Here is a 22894-nt window from a genome sequence, read left to right on the forward strand (position 1 = left end):
GTGTCTCTGGTTTCAGTGGGCATGTCTCTGCTCCGGTGGGAGTGTCTGGTTCCAGTGAGGTGTCTTTGGCTCCAGTGGGGGCGTCTCTGTTTCCAGTGGAAGTGTCTCTGTTTCCAGTGGAAGTGCCTCTGGCTCCAGTAGGCGTGTGTCTGTTCCAGTGGGAGTGTCTCTACTCCAGTGGCAGTGTCTCTAGTTCCAGTGGGAATGTCTCTATTCCAGAGGGAATGTCTCTATTCCAGAGGGAGTGTCTGGTTCCGGTGGGCGTGTCTCTGGTTCCAGCCGGAGAGTCTCTGGTTCCGGTGGGCATATGTTTGGTTCTAGTGGGTGTGTCTCTGATTCCAGTGGAAGTATCTCTGGTTCCAGTGGGCGGTGCTGTCGTGTGGCTGCGCTTTCTGTAGTGAGGCTCTGGCTGGTGTTCTCTGGAGCTGATGTCGCTTTCTGCCAATGGCTTTTGTGAAGAAACAGCAGCGCTGCAGGGAGAGGTGGGTGCCTGGCGGCGCGGGCAGCTGGCTACTCGAGGCTCCGGCTTGGGACAGAAAACTAGGCCCCAGAGCTGGGACAAACTTGCGGCGGGGCCCGGGGAAGGGGATCAGGGAGCGGCGGCTGGGGGTGGGGGCCGCAGGGCCTGGCTGCGGGTTGGTGGGAGGGTGAGTAGGGAGGGGGGGGGGGTGGGGGGTATCGGGGTTATCAGTGTGCGGTGCTCCCGCTCCTGTTGGGGGGGGGGGAACGGGTTTCAAGCTGCAGCTGTTGATTAGAAAGTTTATTTTGTTGATGTTTGAGCCGCCAGATGTTGCGGCTGGAGAGGCTCCTGTCTTTAGCCGATTCCCGTTGTCAGGCTCGGATCATTCCGTTTTCTTGCCTCAAAATCCCCCGAGTGTTTTGTCTTTGCTGCAACTTAGATTCTTTTTCCTTTTCTGTAAGTTGACTTCCTTGTCCAAGGCATTACAGTTTGAAATGATTTCAGCTTCTTGACCTGTTGTTATGTCACTGCTATTTGTTTTCTCACTGTGGTATAGGCTCCTCGGCCTTCACCCTGGCTGTTCTGAACTAACTGCTGTAACTGCCCATGGTCTCTGCTCAGTGCCTTCCCACATCGGTTTGAACAAAATCAACATTCAGTCCTGAGGAGGATAATAGGAAACCTCTGAAACATTTTGTAGATTGTGTTTGTTGGGTTATAAATAGATATTTATGCAGTGAACAACTGAGCCATACAGATCAGGGGGATGCTTTTATTTCTTCATGGGACATGAGTGTTACTGGCTAGGCAAACTTTTATTGCCCATTCCTAATTCCCCTTGAGGAGGTGGTGGCAGTATGCTTGCCTTCTTGAACCACTGTAGTCCATGCCAAGTTTAATAAAATATCTGTGGCAGTGTCTCTGGTCTCAAATATCAAATTTAACAGCCCCTCATAGCCACACTGGTGACTGATTACTTTTTCTGTGCTTCAGGGTTAGAAAGCAGGAACTCAAATTTGCTTCATGCTCTTGATCACTATGCAGGAAATTATGTTCAAAGTGTGGTATGTGGACAGTGAACGAGAATAGTATTGCCTTCGTTCTTGTAGTTAAATAATTTGCTGATGTCCATTGTTGAAGCTTGGAGATGAATAATGGGTACCACCAGTTGGACATATCAACTTTGGCCTAGTGCTTATGGACTGAATACTTGTCAGGAAGGGAGATTTTTTTTTTAAAAGGTGCAAGCCATAAGCTTGCAATTTAATAGCCTTCTGATTGATGTCAAGCAATAGTTACTTGTAATTTAAATCAAGTGTTGCGTTGCATCATTTACTTTGCTGTCCTGCTCAGTAAAGTGTACAGAGTGACTTGTGCGCTAGCTGCTGCTTAACTGAAAATTACCTGTCTTAATTTTTGCCACTAACAACTTCTGTCGCCATTTTGGGAGAAACTCTGAACTTGAAACCATTACATTGCTATCTCTTTTTTCCTACTTTTTTTAAAAGTTTATTCATTAGTGTCACAGGTTGCAATAGCACTGCAATGAAGTTACTGTGAAAATCCCCTAGTCGCCACACTCTGGCGCCTGCTCAGGTATACTGAGGGAAAATTTAGCATGGCCAGTACACCTAACCAGCATCCTTTTGGACTGTGGAAGGAAGCCAGAGCACCTGAAAGAAATCCACGCAGACACGGAGAACGTGCAGACTCCGCACAGGCAGTGACCCAAGCCAGGAATCAAACCTGGGTTCCTGGCACTGTGAGGCAGCAGTGCACACCACTGTGTCGCCCAACTTGCACCCCTCTTACTTTCACTCAGTGTCTACTTTTAGATGATGATGTTCTATGTTTCCCTACCTTAAATATGCTATATAAATGTCAATTGCAATAATTAAATACAAGGCATGAAATATGTGAGTCCTATTTGTGTAAATCCACTGCAACTATTTGTGGGTAGTTTATTTCTTTCAATATCTACCAATCTATAGATGTTATATTAAATTTTAAAATGACAAAAAAGTGGGAATGATGCACGTTCTTGTTTACTGCATCAGAATTTCACTATTTTCATTTAGTGTTCATTCCACAGTTGTGTAAAATATTATCGCAGAACAGGAACTAGATTAAAGTTCGTACTTTAAGTATGTTGGATTCTTTGAGAAGCCCATGTATTCCTTGTGATTCACTGCATAGTATTGTAAGAAAATGGATTTGCATTTAGAAGCGAAGCTATAGGTTACTTGTGATTAATTATATATTGGAAAATACACAGCACAATGAACTATGCTATTGTGTCCATATTATTTCATGGTGCAGCTGTAATGAGTTATTGAATTATTAAAGTTGCTTTTGAGACATTAGGAAGCACTTCTACACATAAAGGGTGGTAGAAGTTTGGACTGAGTTTGATCAATTAATTTTAAATTTGAGTGATAGAATTTTATGAGGCAAAGGTTTGCAGGGATGTGGAGCAAAGAGAGGTCTGTGGAGTTAGGTTAAAGGCCAACCGTTATCTTGAACAGCATAACAGGTCTAAGGGGCTAAATGGCCCTACATGTGTTCCAATGTAGCTACAATCTATCTTTTGTATCCAACTATGGATAACCCCACTGACCTACAGTGTCATTGTAGGCGGCATGCTGAGTGCTTCAGCTTGCCCTTGTTCGGGCATCCTCAGCATTCTCAGTACTACTATTGAGCAGGTGACGCCCCATCATCAGTGATCTCAGTTCCATAAATACCTCAAAGCACTTCAATTACCCTATGCTCGGTCTTGACCTGTGCAGTCTCCCACTGGCTGGGCTGTCAGTACCCCAAGTCTTAGTGCTGCATTCCCTGACTTTGTGTGCATTCAGTCTTTTGAAGTACAGCTTCTCACCTAGTCCTGGTTCCAGCACTTTCCTATTGAAATGCTGCTAACTCTTTAAGCTGAGTTGCATATTTCTACTTGGTCCCCCACATCTTCATTCCCTTGCACCCAGACCATACTCCCAAGGTACTAAAATAAATTGAAACCAAATCTCTTGGGTTCAAACTATTTAATTTTTTTTTCCTTTCTTTTGTTTGATTTCCATTGACTTAACCAGACAATGCATCCCCTCATTGGTTTTAGCCTTGTGCTGCAATGACCCAAATGCCCTCGCACTTCCTTTTTTCATCAGTAAGATTTCTTTCTTTGTTCAACTTCCTTTCAATCGAAGTTCTGTACTATGTAGAGTTCTCTTTTCTGTATCTAGCCCATATCCCAGTGTTCATTTCTGATAGTTGGCCACCTGTTATCAAAAAGGTACAAGATGTAAATTGAATAAATCAATAAAATGTTTGAGAGATTTACTGTCGACAGAAGAGGAGACTGAATAAGAGACATTATAGAATGTTGATTTGTTGTAAAGGGTCATAGGATATCAGATATACAGAGGGAATAAGGAAACGCTCAAGCTGTATAGCGAGTGGAAGGCAAATTGAATATGGATCAGTCTAGCCACTTGCTCCTGAGTGTGTGGGAGCCCAACTTAAATCCAAGCCAGGAGTCCTGAGTGCATACTCTCTGTCAGTGGGGAAGCCTGGCATCCTTCATTAGTAGCCAACGGATCAGAATGGCAATGAAGAACATTCTCCATGCTAAAAAGTAGTATGTCTGCCAGGTCCAAGCTGCCTATCAATGTTAAATCAGATTGAGAAAGAGGAGACAAATGTACTGACACCCTAGGCTTCAGCATCATAGTAAGAAGTCTGACAACACTAGGCTTAAGTCCAATCAGTTTATTTGATAGTAATCCCACAAGCTTTGGGAAACGGTGTTCCCCACACCGTGGAAGGTTCTGATCAGAGAAAGGCAAAAAAAGACACACACGGTTTACAGAATACTGATTAGAATGCAAGTTTTTACAGCTAACCTGCTAGTCAAGTCTTAAAGATGCAGACAACTTGAGTGGAGATAGCAGTAGCATAGGTTAAAGAGATGTGTATTGTCTCCAGACAGGACAGTAAGTGAGATTTTACAAGCCCAGGCAAGTCATGAGGGTTACAGATAGTGCGACATGAACCCCAGATCCTGGTTGAGGCCATCCTCGTGTGCGGAACTTGGCTATCAGTCTCTGCTCAGCGACTCTGCGCTGTCGTGTGTCATAAAGGCCGCCTTGGAGAACGCTTACCTGAAGATCAGAGACCGAATGCCTGTGACCGCTGAAGTGCTCACCAACAGGGAGGGAACAGTCTTGCCTGGTGATTGTCGAACGATATTCGTTCATCCGTGGTCATAGCATCTGCATGCAGACACTTCAGCGGTCATGGGTATTTGGTCTCTGATCTTCGGGTAAGCGTTCTCCAAGGCGGCCTTCACGACACACGACAGCGCAGAGACTGATAGCCAAGTTCTGCACGCATGAGCATGGCCTCAACCAGGAAGTTGGGTTCATGTCACACTATCTGATTCAGAATCTCTGGAATTCTCTGCCCGTTGAAGTGGTGGAGGCTGCCTCGCTAAATATTTTTAAGACGCGGGTTGATGGGTTTTTGATAGGAGAGGGGATTAAGGGTTATGGGGAGAGGGCGGGAAAGTGGAACTGAGCAGCGACAGATCAGCCATGATCTTATTGAATGGTGGGGCAGGCTCGAAGGGCTGGATGGCCTACTCCTGCTCCTATTTCTTATGTTCTTATGTTCTTATCTGTAACCCCCATGACTTGCCTGGGCTTGTAAAATCTCACTTACTGTCCTGTCTGGAGATAATACACATCTCTTTAACCTATGCTAATGCTATCTCCACTCACATTGTTTGCATCTTCAAGACTTGAACAGCAGGTTAGCTGCAAAGACTTGCATTCTAATCAGTATTCTGTAAACTGTGTGTGTCTTTATATGCCCTTCTCTGATCAGAACCTTCCACACACCTGACGAAGGAACACCATTTCCGGAAGCTTGTGGGATTACTATCAAATAAACTGGTTGGACTTAAATCTGGTGTTGTCAGACTTCTTACAGTGTTTACCCCGGTCCAACGCCGGCATCTCTACATCATGTTCATCATCATAGTCAGAGATCCTTGATCAAACATAAGCTGAGGAAATATTGGATAAACCCCAAAGTAAAAATCATACAAGGTTATGAGGATGCCCTAATTTCTTCTCTATTATTATTATTATTATTTTTTAATATAATGTAGGTAATGCTGGTACACTGAATGATATGTACTGAGGAAGGTTGTCAGAGCAAGTTCCTGGTCCTATTGTCTATTTAGTGACAGCTCTGAGGGACCCTGTTTGCTAAATTCTTTGAACAAAGTGAGCCAGAAATTCAACAGCATATCTATGAGTCATAGACTATTTATACTGCACTTCAGAAACATAGCTATGGCAATTATATACCTCTACAAGTTATGATTTCTGCTCCAAGCTGGAAAACCTTTTTTTGGCTTGTTGCTTGTCTTCCTAATTTTACTGTAGTGTTCTATACTTTGGCTAAATTTGGAAACAACCTTTTGTTGATATGGTTTTGTAAGTTTGAAGAGCTGTTCATACTAATGTACTTATTGTTTAAATATATTGAACCCACTCTAACACCTGCTTCAGCTTGCCATTCCTTGGAAGTTTCTTATAAAAGACAGATTCAAGTGAAAGGAAAAAGGCTAGATCGACTTATATTTTAGACCTGATAAAGTACTAAAATTGCTAACAGCTTGGGTAGTCCACAGTCTAGAATGGTGGTGTCCTTCCACAAACATATGAGCCAATGGGCAAACCTCTTGACTGTCAGAAACATCAGTCGTAATTTCTTTGATCCAGTTTATGCCAAAATTTACCCTGGTTTCTTTGCTGATTACATGAGTGGTAGCTTGCACAGAAATTTATTGAGAATCTTAGTAGCAGACAGTAGGATGCAAAGACCAATGCCAAACAGGTCTAAGGTGGGGCTCATGGGAAGCATGGGGCATGTGCCATATTCCTCCTTTTAGGCCCCATTTAATCACAGTGATATGAAAATTGAAATTTGAAGACATCAAACCATCATTCGTCCACACTAAGCATGACATGTTTGAAAAAATACACATGATCAATTTCTGACATGCTAAACCATTCGAGGATATAGAAAATACTTTGCAGGTCTTTTTTAAAGAACACAAGTAGTGACATTGGATTCCATTACAGCTAACATATTTAACATTAGTTTATGCTGTTCACAATTGGTGAAAGTGCAAAAAATCTACGTTTTCTGGTCTTTTGCTTTGGGGCTGAGCAATATTAACCAGTTGATTTGGGTTTTGGTGGATGTAACGGGAATGTGCCAACGATAAAGGAAATTTGTGCACATTGATGTTGGTATAAATTACTTGCATGTAAAATTCTGCAGTGGGAGAAAAGACACAACTCCGTCATTACGTTTTGGAATTCTGAATTTGCCAGGAAATTCAGATCCAATGTTTTACTTTTACAACAGTAATTCTTACAATATTTTTAGTACATTTCTTAATTTTCTGGAGTAATTTGTTGTATGCTGTGTATATAATTGACTTATTGGTAGAGTTTTCCCCTGGTATTTTATACTGTATGCATAATATATGCTATTGTGAGTCTGACGGGCACATGTTTTGCATCTGTAATGTTAAGGCTATATTGTTCTTGAATACTGTAATTTGTTTGATTTTAAAAACTGCAATGACTTAGTGTGTCCACGTAAAGTGTGTGTAAATCTAATAACCGTTCCTATTTCTATCTGCTAAACAATTGCCTAAAGATATAGTTTTGACTTGGTAATGAAAAAATAATTTACTTTTTGGTGCTCCAGTTCATTTTCTTTATATATCAAACAGGTTTTCTCTGCTGATGCTTGACCTGGAAGAGTATTACTTTGACCATCACACATTTTATTATGTATTTACCAACAACAAAGGAGAAAAGAGGTACTATATGAAATTTGGAAAAGTCAATTCATGTAATTGTGTTGCGTAATTGGTGTCTGCTTCTTGCTATTTATAAGCAACAAATGGGAGGCTGTGTGAAATATAGCTGTAACGTGAAAAATTGTACATGAAGAAAGAAACTAACTACAGCACATTTAAAGAATAGTATTCTCTGAAGTTAGTTCCAAGTTAGAAAATTCCTCTAATTTTAAGTTTGTTGAGGGCTAAAGATTTCTAGTCCTCGATCCACAAGGTCAAAGGCCAAACACTTTGGCCCATGTTCTTTTAAATAAAATAAATAATTGATGCAATTTTTATAAACAACAGAGATGTTACAATTGGGCCTCTCACCCAGAGTTAGGAATGAGACTCAATATTGTCACTCTTCTGATTGACATCTGGTGACTGTAGCTGCAAGTGGATGAATATGAACATCAGCTGAAGCCAGGGTACAGCGCCATTATCTACACATGATGAATGGCCACTTGGGTGGGGGCTCTCAGTTCTTATGATATAGTTTCAATCATAAAGCCAATTAACATTTTTCAACATTTACCTCTAATCTTTTTCTGGTGCATAACCTCACAAAAAGTTCAGATCCAGAGAGATGTTTCTACTTGTCTATGCGAAGAAATTTTTGATGGAAAGTAACTGTATCCCAAAACTTGATGCTAATTTTAAATAAGAAACTGAACCTGGTCAACTTTGTGTTGTTTTAACAACTACAGAAAACTTACTTTGGCACTCATCTTTTATTAGGGAGTCTACAACACTTGGAAGCACTGCTATGTGTTCCTTTCTCTCTACCTTTTTCAGTGTGTTCTTTTGTTTCATTAGCTAGTATCGGTGTATCCATGTTATAGTAACACTTGCAATGGGGGAAAGTAAACATTTGTGTACTGTTTCCAGCTGACTCATTGCTATTGGACAAAAAAGAGATGCGTAGGCCTGAACACAGTATGATTATTTTTCTATTCTGACATGTTTGCCTGGACATAGAATTTATAATGCCTTCATTTGTTGCAGATCAATTAAAGGTTCCTTGAAGATTTGTTCAAAATCCCTGATCTTTGACCCAGATCAAATATCAGAACCTGTTTTAAAGGTATAGTCAGCAAGAACTGTTTCATTTGTATACAATACTTGGTGTTTAGATATCATTTATGTATCTTTACGATATTTGGAATATTTTACATATCCCAGATGCTTATCTTCAAGAATAGATATTAGATATATACTGGAAAGGATTACATTTGCCATTTACAGATATTTGCCTTTCAGTTCTTTTAACTCATAATTTGCATTTGCAATATCAGTGGTGTGATCTTCTGTAGCATCACTGTGCATTTTCTTTCCCCTGATAATCTCTGGCCTCAGATTTAGAGCTTAGTCACTGGCCTGATGAACAAGAGCTGTGTTCCCTCATCCTCATCAATTATTTGTCAAGTGGACCCTTGTTTTCTTCATATCTTTTACAGTTGATGAGAAACTGAATTTGTTTAATTTTAGACTGTGTTTAAAAGCTGCAGTGTCCAAGTTATTTATTACTTCAGTTTTCATGTTTCAGATCTTCGATTCAAATCACTTGACATACATCACTGTTTGTTTTTTTTCTCTTTTTCTATTTTAATTATGTTCTTTTGTTTCATTGATTTATATTTGTAAATCCCTGAAAGTTTTTCTTCAACACTTGTCCCAGCCAACCATCTGCACCCATTAATTGAAAAAAATGCCCTGCACCCCAGAATCTACTCCAATCACCACTTGCTGCACTGCCTGCATCTGCAGATAATGTAGCCTGTAGCTCTTGATGGCAACCTTACATCCCACACCCTACCAAAGCTACAGAAGTAAAAGGAGAGAAAGAGAGAAAAGAAGATGTAACATAAGAGGAAATAGGAGGCAGAATAAGAGACACGCAAGCATAAGAGGAAAAGGAAGGCAGAAGTGGAGAGGTTGGCAAGAGAGAGAAATCAGGAGAAATCAGGACAGCAAAAGAGGAAATGTGACAAGAGAAAAGAGCAACAGCAGATAGCTGAAGCTGAAAGAGATTTTCTTCTGACCAACCATACCACATGGTTTCGATTTTATATATATGGAATTTCGGGTTAGCCCAGTTTATGTCTTGAATTTCAAGTAGTGTATAGTCAAGTAGCATACTGTGACATTTTGAACATTTATAATGCATTTTGTGGGACAATAGTGCATTAATTTTCTAAGTGTATCCAAAGAAAAGAGTAAATTTTCACATTTACCCAAGCAAAACAGCAAATTGAGCTGAGGAAATATTTGTCTTATGAGTGATGCTTCTGGCCTGAGTTGACTTTTGGAGTTGTACAGTCAAGAGTTTACAGTATGGTTTCTGTGGTTTTTGGCCAGGATTGGCTTTTTAACAAAAGTATTCATTTAAATTTGTTCACTTAAAGGATTGTGAATCTTTGAAATTCTCTTTCCTAGAGGGCTGTGGATGCTCATCTGAGTATACCCAAGACACAGAGAGATTGGTTTGTTGGATACAAGATAGATTGAGGATAGGATAGAAAGTGAAGTCAAGCTGGAACTTTAGCTAAATGCAGAGAAAGCTCAGAGGGCTGAATAGCCTACTCCTGTTCCTATTTTATATGTTATATTTTGTATCTAAATGTAAGAGACAAATAGTCACTTGCAAGAAGCATGCTTTAGAGACAATGCAGGAAAGAGAAAAAGCACATGGGAAAGAAATAAAGATGGAAAGATTGAAAATCTTATAACAATTTAAATTTTTCAGTGAGTTTCATTGAAATAGGTGTAGACACTGTAAGAAGATGCTATGCTATGAAATTCCTTAGTAAGCAACCCTTTCATCAGTGCAAAAAATCAGTGCAATAATCAGAAATATGCATCTATCTTTAGTTATAATAAAAATGTCCATAAGAAATAAAAACAGAACTGTATTAATGTTTCAGGACTGTCACTTTTAGTCAGAACCAGTTGTTAACTCTCTTTCTCACCACAGATGTAGCCTGATCTGTTGAGTTTTTCCAGGATTTTGTGTTTTTATTTCAGATTTCCTGATCCACAATTATTAACTGCATTATAAGAGTTGTTTCAAATTTTGTTAGAAGTTTTCTGCAAATATTGGTATATTATCATTGGTTGCTTATGCAAAGTTTCCAAAAATCACCTTTAGTGAACCAATATTATACGGTACGATTAATGCAGGCATTTTTCAGTATCCAGTGTGATTTAACTTGCTCAATAATTACTCATTTATACAGAGTTAAAATTGAGCTGCTGTGTGTGAATTTTAATCTGTTGAAGCTTCAGGTCATGAACAGAGATCTGGATTTCACATTATGACTCATAAACCCTTTGACAATGTCCTGTTAACTCTGGGGTATGCAAATTTTAGTTTTAAAAACCATTACTGGAAGGATCTGCTATGTTAGTGCCCAATATGTGAAATAATTTTATGATATAATTTTGAACCAAGATGGAAATGTTTCCACTTTTAGATATGAAGACTTCAGTTATCTGTCTGTATGCAATGTTTTTGTGTATCTTCTACTGAAAAATAATTTGTTGTATTTGAATTCAAGTCCTTGTTTATAACTTAAGTGTGGAACTTCTTCTGTATACTGACCTTTGGAAATTTGCAGTTCCCTTTCAGAGAGTGCAGCAGAATTGAAGAGCTAGAAGATAAGAACAGTAATAATCCCTTTGAAGAGTGAGTTTAGGCTTGTGCATATACAGGTTCTCAATTTTATTTGAAGTACAATACTCAGGTGGATTCACATTTATTCCAATTAATATATGCTTTTCCAGAAATCGAATTTGTGGATTTTGCATCACGTGCTGTCAGGTAAGATTCTTTCAATATTGATTTCTCCTATCCCTTTTCACTTAATGTTCTGTTTCTGATGCACACTTTCTCTGTCTTTTGCATATGGTAATTATCTGTCATTTCCTTCATTCAGTTTATTAATTTTGTTACTTGTTTATTCTTGTGCCCTGGACTTGCTCATTGCCTCCTTCCTCTACTTCTGTTTCTCTCTATTTCTTGTTTCCCCTTTCTCACTGCTCTCATTTTAGTCTTTTTTTTGTCTTTCGGACCTAAGGCTGGGAAAATTAATAACACTAGCCTCTGGCAAGCAGATTAGAGGCTGCCACATTGGGTGTTTGGTGGGAAGGGATTATTTGCTATGCTGGGAAGGAGTGCTGAGAACATTCTCTTCATTTGAAGCATTTAATTACATGAATTTGATGTGAGTGCACTTGTAACAAAACTTGTGTTGCAGGATGGTCTGTAACATAGCAAAATTAAACTTAGTAAATGTTTTTGAAGGGTGAATCGCTCAAGATTTCCTGTGTCACAAAACAGGAATAGCGTGTTATTACAGGAAAATGACTTTTAGCTGAAGTGAAATTCATTTATTTGGCTGTATGGATGTGAGGGCTCTGAACTTGTTGATCTAATGTATATCATTTTATTTTCAAGACATTTGTATTTACATGCAATGATATAGTGATTCCAGTGGATTTAATATGTTAAAATGTGGATGAGAGTTGTGCATAGGGAGAATAAAACAGACTGACAGTCGAAGAAGCTCAAATGTGCAAAGGCTTAGCTTCACTGAAGTGTCAGGGCAGCAGTATCTCTGCTGACTGTCGCTATGTAGGCAGGTGGTTGCTGACCTATGCAGAATGTTGGAAGAGGAGTTGTGGTCATTGGGGTGTGGTAGGCACCCACTTTCATGTATCAGGATTGTTTTAGGGATCGTCTGGAACAAACAACTAACTGGAACTCTGACAGATTTCCACACATTACACACTGTTGTTCCAGTATCTGCCACTTTGGTGATCACTCCCGAGGCTTTCCGTCTGTGAGAAGCTGAGCATTGCTAGCCCTATCCTCAGTCCTCTAATGGGAAATGGCCAGAGCAGTCACTGCCTCCATCACCAGCTGCTGAACATCTGTGCCAAGTGCACTAGCTGGTGCATCTTGTTCTAAATATGTATCAATGTCCACTGACATGAATGAAGGCTTTGTGCCCGTGACCACCGTTTTTCTCATCCTCTCCACATTCACATTGTCCTCGACAGGCTGGCCTGCTGCAGCTCATCCAATTTCCATTGCATCTTTCATGATCAGTGTACAATTCTGGCCGCCCTATTATAGAAAGGATATTATTGAATTAGAAAAAGTGCCTTTTCTGGGATGCTACCGGGATTTGATGGTTTGATTATAAGGAAAGGCTGGATAGGCTGGGACTTTTTTCTCTGGAACGTAGAAGGCTGATTTCATAGAGATATATATAATAATGAGGGGCATAGATCAGATAGATAATATCTTTTCCCAAAGGTAGGGGAGTCTAAAACTAGAGGTTTAAGGTGAGAGGGGAGAGATACAAAAATGTCCAGAGGGGCAATTTTCTTACAGACGGTGGTGAGTGTCTGGAGCAATCTGCCAGAGGTAATATTGGAGGGTACAATTTTGTTTTTTAAAAAGCATTGAGACAGTTACATGGGTATGATAGGTATAGAGGGATTTGGGCCAAATGCGGGCAATTGGGACTAGCATCGGGTTTTAAAAAAAAGGGCAACATGGACAAGTTAGGCCGAAGAGCCTGTTTCCCTGTTGTAAACCTCTATGACTCGATCTGCATGTCTAGAGTAATCAAGACTACAACACCTCTTGTGTGTCTCTGCTCCTATGCATTATGAACTTGTTTTTCCTGCAGTGATAGCAATGCACAACGTCACACTTGTTTCATGACCCAGCAGTGCTTGTCAGACAGTGCAACTTTAAATGTCCATCTTTGTGTCACTTGGAGGCCATTGACTCTGACTACTGCAGTGAGCAAGTATGTGGCTCACTATGCGTGGTGGTCCTTGGGGATTTCCTGTGCTTAGGTCAGCTGTCTCGCCCCATATTACATTGATGATATACAAGACATGCTGGTTTGCCACCTTGCTGTTATGCATTTCACTCACTTTACCAGATCTCTGAAGGTTATTGAATCACTGCATCCATGTTCATATGACAACCCTATAGTTATTTGCTTTTCTTGAGCATCTCCATCCATGCTTTCTTTGCGATGCTTGCTGACCTCCTCTTCCCCTCACCCATCCACCATCCTTTCTACTGGAAACAGACCCTCTCTACATTCCCTTGTTGCCTGCAGGAATACTATCAAGAAGACATCACTAAAATATAGTGCAACTCTTCCTCTCACTGAAGCCATTTTTCCACAGGCTCACTTGTGCTGCGCCCCTTCCTCCACCCTTTGTTTGCAGCCTTCAACATGGTATTGTCAAACCTCCTGTCAACACTAGGTCCCACCTGCCATCTGTAATTTTCTGCTTTCCTGGCAGGGTGCTAACTAGCTGCCTATAGGAAGTCCTACCAAATGACCTGCAAATGGCCTCAGTGTCAGGACATGGATTCCTTTTTCTATTCTTTGTCAGAAGAGAGTGTTGCAGGTTAAGCCAGCATTTGTTGTCCATCCATAATTGTCCTTGAAAACTCAATTAGTAAAATCATTAGAAAAGCTCTGAATCCTGGATAATATACAACAGTGGATAATTTTCCCTTTTTGCAAAATGTAAATGATTTAGAACCTTTTAGAGCAAAATGGCATCGTTCACATTCTAAAGTTAAGGTATATCCTTGCCAGAACAGATGTTTTAACATAGGTGCTATGTTTTTATTGGTTACAACGGATGAAAACTTGAAAACATATAATAATTCTAAAGAAACATTTCTTAAGACTTTTGATTTTCTTATAATTTATTTACAGGGGACTGATCAGCACAGCAGTTGTGATAGAGTAGTTAAGAATGTGGGCTCATTTCTTTGCTTGTGGTGAGCTTCCCATCCTGGCTGTGTTGGCTTGGCATGGCAAAGGGCAGAAGAGGAAAAGAATGATAGCTTCAGAATGCCATTGTTGGAAGTCTGAGAACAGAACCCACCTGCCTGTCATTTTGAAAGTGGGTATTTGAGCATATTTCAGTGACAGCTTTGGGAAAATGGAGGAAAGATAAAAACTGGAATTCTTTCGTCCTGTTGGCAGTGCATCCCTGCCCATGGGCTTCCTCGTGGCGTGGAGTGATGTCAGTGCGAATTGCCATTGACAGTGGCGGGACGAATCCTCCTGCTAGCAAGCAACATGCAACCTCCCGCTGATGGGAAACATGCGGCTGGGAGGTCGGAGAATCTTGCCCAAAGGCTTTATTACGTTATATGTCTCAGGATTTCACACATCTGTAAGCTACCAACTAAAATCAAGTTGATTGTTGAAGTCTGAAAATTTGGGAGGATTTTTGCATTTTCTTGTGGAAGTAATTGTATTTTGTTTTTTCTTTTAGATCTGTTTAATCAGAGAACAAAGACTCGTGGCTCCATATAAAATCGAAAGAGTGGGTTAATCTTTTACTTTATTTAGTTATTAAACTTTGTTAATGTGCTGTTGAATTTGGTGACTGTATGTACTAACTTTAGCCATGTGAAAGAATAGAATTTGCATTAAAATATATGCTTGCGGCAAACTCATACTTGATGTGTTGTTTTGCTTGTAATGATTTTTTTCACACTTAGTTAAGTGTGATCTGCTCAAAAGTTAATTGTAACACTTTTCAAATTAAACTTCATAGCTTATGGCCTTTTGAAGATGTGGTATTTCTAGACCTGATTATCAGCCACCTTCTATGTTGAAATTGCATCAGCTCCAGTTTGTTTTGTACATGTGCCAAGTGGGTTTATTACTGTGGACCCACCTAATCAAAATGTGGTTGGATAGAGGAAATTCAACTAATCCATTTAAAAAAAACATTTTTTGTTTGTTTTTCAAACGCTATTTTTGTTTGGCTGTTACTCTGCAGTATTTTTGTCATTTTTATTTGTTTGCTGCAGCTCAGGTTGCTGTATTTAAAATTTCTACTATTTAACAATACTGGACAAGTAGTGATGTTTCCCCCGTAAAAGGTTGTGATATAGAAGGCGATAAAAGATCAGTTATGTGCGTAAGTTAGATGAAACTTTGCAGTCCATGCAAACAATTTTTAACTTTGATTTTCCAAAAAAAAAGACAAGGTTCTTGGGAACCAAAGTCTACGTTTTTATATGAATCACTTTGCAAGATTGAAAAAGTTAACATGATGACAGTATATTGGCCATTGAAGAATACGCTGGACGCTTTCTTCTGGCAGCTCATTTCTTCTCAAAGTTGGGAAATAACACTGTCAGATCAGGATGCAAAAGCTGAAATTGCTTGCAACAAAAGAAATAGAAAATACTAAAATTAGTCCACAAGGGGTCAGTATATCTTCTTTCGAGTGGGATCCTTGCCAGATAAGCAGCGGCAAGACTTGTAAATCTCAACAGATTTGTTTCTTGATGGATCTTCAAAATGGGATGTTCGTGAATGATGCAGATGTTAGTTTGCCCAAGGAAATTTGGTGTTTTTGCAGAATTGAAGCTTTGCAGTTGTGTTTTATGCCTCAATATTTTCATTTTGAAACCATTTATTTGAAGAAAACAAGGTGACAGCTTTAACAATGCTTCTGTATTATGAGGCAAGGCGTTAATAGCTGGATAGAATAATGACTAATGATTTCTTGTGAAAAGTAAGGATTTTGAGTAGCCTGACATGCTTTGAAACTGGAATGCAATGAAACCAGGGGCACAAAAATAACTATTAAGAAAGACATTTATTGGATGCAATGTATTGTTCTAATTTTATGTAATCATTCACATGTATTACTCACCACATAATCAACTTTACAGTGGAACAATGAGATCTTCATATTAGATTGCAACCCACTCCCCAAAATGTAGCTGGCTGAAGCCATTTGTTTCTTAAATTGAACTTAACCTATCTAAAGTCACATAAAATAGAAATGTCTGCTATTATGAAATGATTCATAATTCCTCATATTGTGCAGTTTAGTTAATCTATCATTGACAGATTAAATAAGTATTGCCATTTTTAAGTTGAACTGTGTAGGAGATATTTAAAATAAACTGATTGAAAATAATTTGAGTAACATAAGTAATTTCATCTTTTTAACCAGGGCCCAAAGGACTATGTTTTCAGGATAGAGAATATTTCAAAAGCAGAAGATGTTGTGCAAAGTTTACTTCAGGTAAAATGTTATGAGGTGAAAGTACTGAGCCATACTATAATTCTTTGAAAAAGGGTTTTTTTTTGTTTCCATGTATAATTGCAAAGTTAATAGAAAATAGTTGATGTGAGATCAGGTTTGGCAATGAATAAATCTCAGTTACCTTTTATAATCCATAGAAAACAATGGTGTGATGATACATATGCAATTACTATAAAGATACATACTGTTTTTTTTTCTTGTTTAAGAGGAATGTTTAAAATTTCAGAGTTAGTCTGCCAGCAGCCAGTGTGTCTGGAAAACATTTAGCTCGGTGTGAAAGTTTAATAATTCATTTTCGGCTAGGAATTTGTAACTTGGAGCTTGTGTTATGAAGAAGTTCCTCTGGGATTTCTGATTAAAGTTGATTAACAGAGTCATGTGATAAACTGAGTCTGTAGCAGAGAGAAATGAGCTTTTGCAGTTTTTAGAGTTGCAGTTCTGCATAAAAACAAGATGCAGGAGTGGGCCATTGAGCCCTTCAAGAATGCTCCACCGTTCATTTTGATCATGGCTGATCATCGAATTCAATATCCTGATGCTTCCTTGCCCCCAATATCCCCTGATCCCTTTCGCCCCAAAAGCTATATCTGATTTCTTATTGAAATCAAACAATGTTTTGGCCTCCACTACATTTTTTGGTAGTGAATTCTACACATTCACCACTCTGAGTGAAAAAATTTCTCCTCACCTCAGTTCTAAAAGATTTACTCCTTATGCTCAAACTATTACCCCTAGTTCTGGATTCCCCCACCATTAGGAACATTCTTTCTGAATCTACCCTATCTAACCCTGTTAGAATTTTGTAAGTTTCTATGAAATCGCCTTTCACTCTTCTAAACTCCGGTGAATATAATCCTAACCGACTTGGTCTTTCCTCATATGACAGATCTGCCATCCCAGGCATCAGCCTAGTAAACCTTCGCTATACTCCTTCTATAGCAAGGACATCTTTCCTCTGATATGGACACCAAAACTGCACACACTATTTCAGATGTGGCCTCACCAATGCCCTATCCAATTGCAGAAAAGCATCCCTACCCCTATACTCAAATCCTCTTGCTAGAATGGCAATGAGTTTCAATGAGTGACGCCAGGTTGCCAAGGTCTTGTTGAGTATCCACCCCTATCAATTTACACCCATTCAAGTAATAATCTATTTTCCTATTATTGCTACCAAAGTGGATAACCCCACATTTATCTACATTATACTGCATTTGCCTTGTAGTTGCTCACACAGTCAGACTGCACAAATCACGCTGAAGCATCTCTGCATCTCCCTCACAGCTCACTCTGCCACCCAACTTTGTATCATCTGGATGAGTGCGTGATACAGGCTGATAGGATGGAGGAGGTAGATGTTCTGAGAGAAGATGTATTAGCAATTTTGAAAAACATGGGGTTGATAAGTCCCTGGGCCAGATGGGATACATCCTAGGATACTTTGGGAGGCAAGGGATGAGACTGCGTAGCCTTTAGCTTTGATCTTTAGTCCTCACTGTCCACGGGGATTGTGCCAGAGGACTGGAGAGTGGCGAATGTTGTTCCTCTCTTCAAGAAAGGAAATAGGGATGACCCTGGTAATTCCTATTGTAAATCCATGCTAACTTTGTCTGATTATACCACTGCCTTCTAAATGCAAAGTTATGAAATCCTTGATAGTAACACTAGCAACTTCCCCAGTACCAATGTACTGGCAATTACCCAGGCTCACTGGTCGATAGTTCCCTGTTCCTCTCTACCTCCGTTTTTGAATAATGGGCTTACATTAGTTACCCTCCAATCAGTAAAAACCAGTCCAGAGTCTGAAGAATTTTGGGAAATAATCTCTAATGGATCTTCTCCAGGGCCATTTCTTTAAGTAATCTGGGATGAACATTATCAGAACCTGGAAATTTATCCACCTTCAATCCCATCAATTTCCCCAAAACCACTTCTCTTCTAATGCTGATTTCTTTCAGCACGTAACTAAAACGTTTTTCTGTCAGTGCTTCCGCTACATTCTTTATGTCTTCCTTTGTAAAGACTGACGCAAAGTTTCTTTATTCCTCTTAATGAGATCTCCCATTTCTGACTGTAAGGGGCCTACATTCTTTTTTGTCAATCTTTTTCTCTTTACATACCTAATGAAACTTTTACAGTCAGTCTTTATGTTCCCTGTTAGCTTACTTTCATAGTCTATTTTTCTCTTCTTAATCAATCCCTTGGTCCTCCTTTACTGAATTTTAAACTGCTTCCAATCCTCGGGCCCATTGCTTTTCCTTGCCAATTTGTATGCTGCTTCTTTGAATCTGATACTATCCCAAATTTCCCTTGTAAGCCACGGTTTGGCTACATTTCCCTTACCACTTTTGTGCCAAACAGGAATAAACATCATCTGAAGTTCACATTTTTGTTCTTTAAATGCCTGCTATTGCCTGTCCATTATCTTTCCATAATGTTTCCCAGTCCATCATGGCCAATTCGTGCCTCATATCATCATTGGTACCTTTATTGAGATTCAGGACCCTGGTCTCAAAATCAGTTACATCATTATCCACCTTGACACACAATTCTACCGTATTATGGTCACTTGTCCCCAAGGGTTCTCTCTCAGCTAGATTGCCTATCAATCCTTTCTGATTGCACAACACCAAGTCCGGGATGGCCTGCTCCCTTGTTGGTTCCTCAATATAACGCTCCAGAAAACCATCCTGTACACATTACAGAAATTCCTCCTCTATTGTGGTGTGACTAATTTGACTCTCTCAATCTATATGCAGATTAAAGTTGCCAATAATCACAGATGTTCCTTTAATACGTGCATCTCTGATTTCCTGTCTAATGCTTTTCCCAACATTGCCATTACAGTTTGGTGACCTGTATACCATCCCCACCAATGTATTTTGCCCCTTGTTGTTTCTTAACTTGATCCATGAAGATTCCACATCATCTGTATTAATATCTTTTCTCAATATTGTATTAGTACCTTCTTTGATCAACAATGCAACACCGCCATTTCCTTTCTGTCTGAGCTTCCTAGACACTGAATAGCCCTCAATGTTTAGTTCCCATTCTTGCTCACTTCGGAGCCACATCTCCATAATGCCTACTATATCATACCCCTTTATCTGTGCAACTAATTCATCCATTTTGTTTTGAATGCTCTAAGCATTCAGGTACAAAACCTTAGGGTGAACACTTTTAACATTTCTTTTCCCATTCCTACTTTTTTTAACTTTGTCCTTATCTGCCTCTGGTCATTGATTTCTGTACCTATTCCCTTATTTTCTTTACTATCTTTTCCTCTTGTTATTAATTCTCCCTGCTCTGAACCTTTGCAAAGGTTCCTGTCCCCCTGCCATATTAGTTTAAACCCTCCCCAAATACTCTTGCAAGTACCATCCCAAGGTCGTAAGTCCCAATCCTGCGCAGGTGTAACCCAGTCAGTTTGTACAAGTCTCACCTCCCCCAGAACCATTCCGAATGTCCTAGGAATCTGAAACTCCCCCCTTACACCATCTTTTCAGCCATGTATTCATCCTATGTATCCTGCTGTTTCTACACTGACTGACTAACATGTGGCACAAGTAGTATTCCTGTGTTTACTACCTTTGAGGCCCTAGTTTTTGGCTTTCTTTCTAGTTCCCTATATTGTTTGTACCAACATTTACCATGATCACTGACTTTTTACCCTCCCCCTTCAGAATGTCCTGCAGCTTCTCTGAAACACCCTTGACCCAAGCACCAGGGAGGTAACATATCATCCTGGAGTCTTATTTGCAGCCACAGAAATACCAATCTATTCCCTGTACAATTGAATCCCCTATAACGATTGCATTCCCACGCTTCTTACCCCTCTGCCGTGCAGCAGAACCAACCACGGTGCAATGGATTTAGCTGTTGTTGTTTTCCCCTGAAAGGCCATTCCCTTCAACAGTATCTAGCTGGGAGTCTGCTGAAGACAAGAGTTCTGTAAGCTGCTCTAAAACCCATTTTTTTTCTCTGAAAGCTTCAAGATGGTTAACATAATTATAGCAAGTAGATTTATGGTTGCTGACTGTATTTAAAGTGGTATTGAAGTCCCTCAGAGGAAAGCTGCTTATTTGGGACTTAAGCAGTCATAAGCCAGAAAGTAAAGTACCTTCCATACAATTTTAAATATTGCTCAACTGTTAATAGTTAAGCTGCTTCATTTGTTATAGCTATTTTTAAACTGTATTAAACAAAGTTTGTTTTCTTATAAAAGATTCCTAATTTGCCAATGGAATCATTCCTGGAAGGGAGTATCCTTTCCTCACACTTATGCCAAAACAGAAAAATTGTTGGAGTCTAGCCTGGCTTCCTAATATACCTTGCGGTTCTAGTCCAGGATCCTAACAATGGAACTCATAGTATAATATTCTTAAGACAACATGACTAACTCCAATGGTTACTCTTTTCCTAATTAATATAGACACATTGTATTTGTAAGGTTTGCAACAACTGCCTCCACATATGGAGGTCAAACATAAGTTGTAAATCTTCAAGTATGCCTCTAGATATGCCTCAGTAATATCCATTTTTTAAGCTTGCATACACCAAAGTGATGAAAGGTAAACCGAAGGATTTGATTCTAGCTCCCTTGCACATTAACTAAAGGTTAAACCTTGACAGAGTTTTTAATGAGACTGAGTATCTGCCATTGTCTGGGTTGTATGATCGTTACAAACTCCTCTTGTATGGGTACCTCATGATCCAAGCTTGACACTGCCAAAGCAATCTCACTTGCTTTTAAGCCACTACCAAAATGGAAAAAGCCAGACAAGGACAACAATGTACAAGTGCTTCTTAACATCAGCGTTCTTACTACTAATGGGAACAAGTGAGTTCCCTGAACCATAACAGTTGAAAAAAACTGGTAGCCCTATATATTCGCTATATATCCAATAACCATTATTGTTACTGATATAATGTCCAATATTAATGGATTGTATAATGTCCATTATCAGCCATGGATAAGCCCTCTAAATGAAAGCAGCCTTGCATCGTCAGGGCAAGTTGATTAAACGATGGCATATAGTATAATTGAAGTAATTTGCTTTGTTCATTTTAATCAATAATTGTAGTTTTGATTAAAATGCTTCAGCACTATAAAGACTGACTAAAATTCTTAATTTATGAATGTTTCTTTCATAGCTTCACAGAGCTTCTCAGTTGGACAAAATGGCAGACCAGCTTGCCATGGTAAGTGGCATTTCTAAATGAAGATAAAAGTGCTTGTTTTTTTAAACCACTGATATAGGTCTGTTTTATTCAATTTAATTTGAGACCAATGTCATGGTAATTGGTTATTTGGATTCTGAAAGAAGTCTCACAACACCAGATTAATGTTGAACAGGTTTATTTGGTAGCAAAATCCACTAGCTTTTGGAGCGCTGCTCCTTCATCGGGTAGGTGGAAGTTCTGTTCTTAAACAGGGCATGTAAAGACACAAACTAAATTTACAAAATAATGGTTGGAATGCAAATCTTTACAGGCAATCAAGTCTTAAAGATACAGACAATGTGAGTGCATGAGCGTTAAGCACGGGTTAAAGAGATGTGCATTGTCTGTAGGCAGGACAGTTAGTGAGATTTTGCAAGCCCAAGCAAGTCGTGGGGGTTACAGATAGTGTGACATGAACCTGAGATCCTGATTGAGTCCGTCTTTGTGTGCGGCACTTGGCTATCAGTCTCTGCTCAGCGATTCTGTGCTGTAGTGTGTTGTGAAGGCCACCTTGGAGAACACTTACCCAAAGATCAGAGGCTGAATGCCCGTGACCACTGAAGTGTTCCCAACAGGAAAAGAACACTGTTGTCTCGTGATTGTTAAGCAACGTTCGTTCATCCGTTGTCGCAGCATCTGCATGGCCTCCCCAGTGTACCATGCTTCAGGATATCCTTTCCTGCAGCGTATCAGGCAGACAACATTGGCCGAGTTCCAAGAGTATGTACTGTATACCTGGTGGTTGGTCGTCTTACACGTGATGATGGCATCCGTGTCGATGATACCGCCATGCAGAGGTTGCTGTGACAGGGTTGCGTGGTGTCGTGGTCACTGTTCTCCTGAAGGCTGGGTAGTTTGCTGTGGACAATGGTCTATTTGAGGTTGTGCAGTTGTTTAAAGGCAAGAAGTGGGGGTGCGGGGATGCTCTTGGCGAAATGTTCATCTTCATCAATGACATGTTGAAGGCTCCGGAGAAGCTGTCGTAGCTTCTCTGCTCCAGAGAAGTACTGGACAAAGAAGGGTATTCTGTCCGCTGTGTCTGTTTGTCTTCTGAGGAGGTCAGTGCAGTTTTTCATTGTGGAGCATCGGATCTGTCGATTGATGAGTCGAGCGCCATATCCTGTTCTTGTGAGATTATCTGTGGGCTTGTGGTACAATGAAGTGCT

At 39.7% G+C, this 22894-nt stretch overlaps 1 protein-coding gene across 1 annotated transcript in view; it reads left to right on the forward strand.

The window, feature by feature from the left end:
* The first annotated feature begins 345 nt into the window (after positions 1–345).
* Positions 346–22894, forward strand: part of nsmaf (neutral sphingomyelinase (N-SMase) activation associated factor) — a 91436-nt gene continuing 68887 nt past the window's right edge. The window contains exons 1-8 of the mRNA XM_080194192.1: positions 346–482; positions 7272–7361; positions 8388–8466; positions 11000–11067; positions 11166–11202; positions 14709–14759; positions 16413–16484; positions 21660–21707. Coding sequence (XP_080050318.1) covers positions 445–482; positions 7272–7361; positions 8388–8466; positions 11000–11067; positions 11166–11202; positions 14709–14759; positions 16413–16484; positions 21660–21707 — 483 coding nt within the window. The 5' untranslated portion in view covers positions 346–444. The remainder of the gene's footprint in view (positions 483–7271; positions 7362–8387; positions 8467–10999; positions 11068–11165; positions 11203–14708; positions 14760–16412; positions 16485–21659; positions 21708–22894) is intronic.

This window comes from Carcharhinus amblyrhynchos, chromosome 8, assembly GCF_965287045.1.
Source record: "Carcharhinus amblyrhynchos chromosome 8, sCarAmb.v2.hapA, whole genome shotgun sequence".
Classification (NCBI taxonomy): Eukaryota; Metazoa; Chordata; class Chondrichthyes; order Carcharhiniformes; family Carcharhinidae; genus Carcharhinus; species Carcharhinus amblyrhynchos.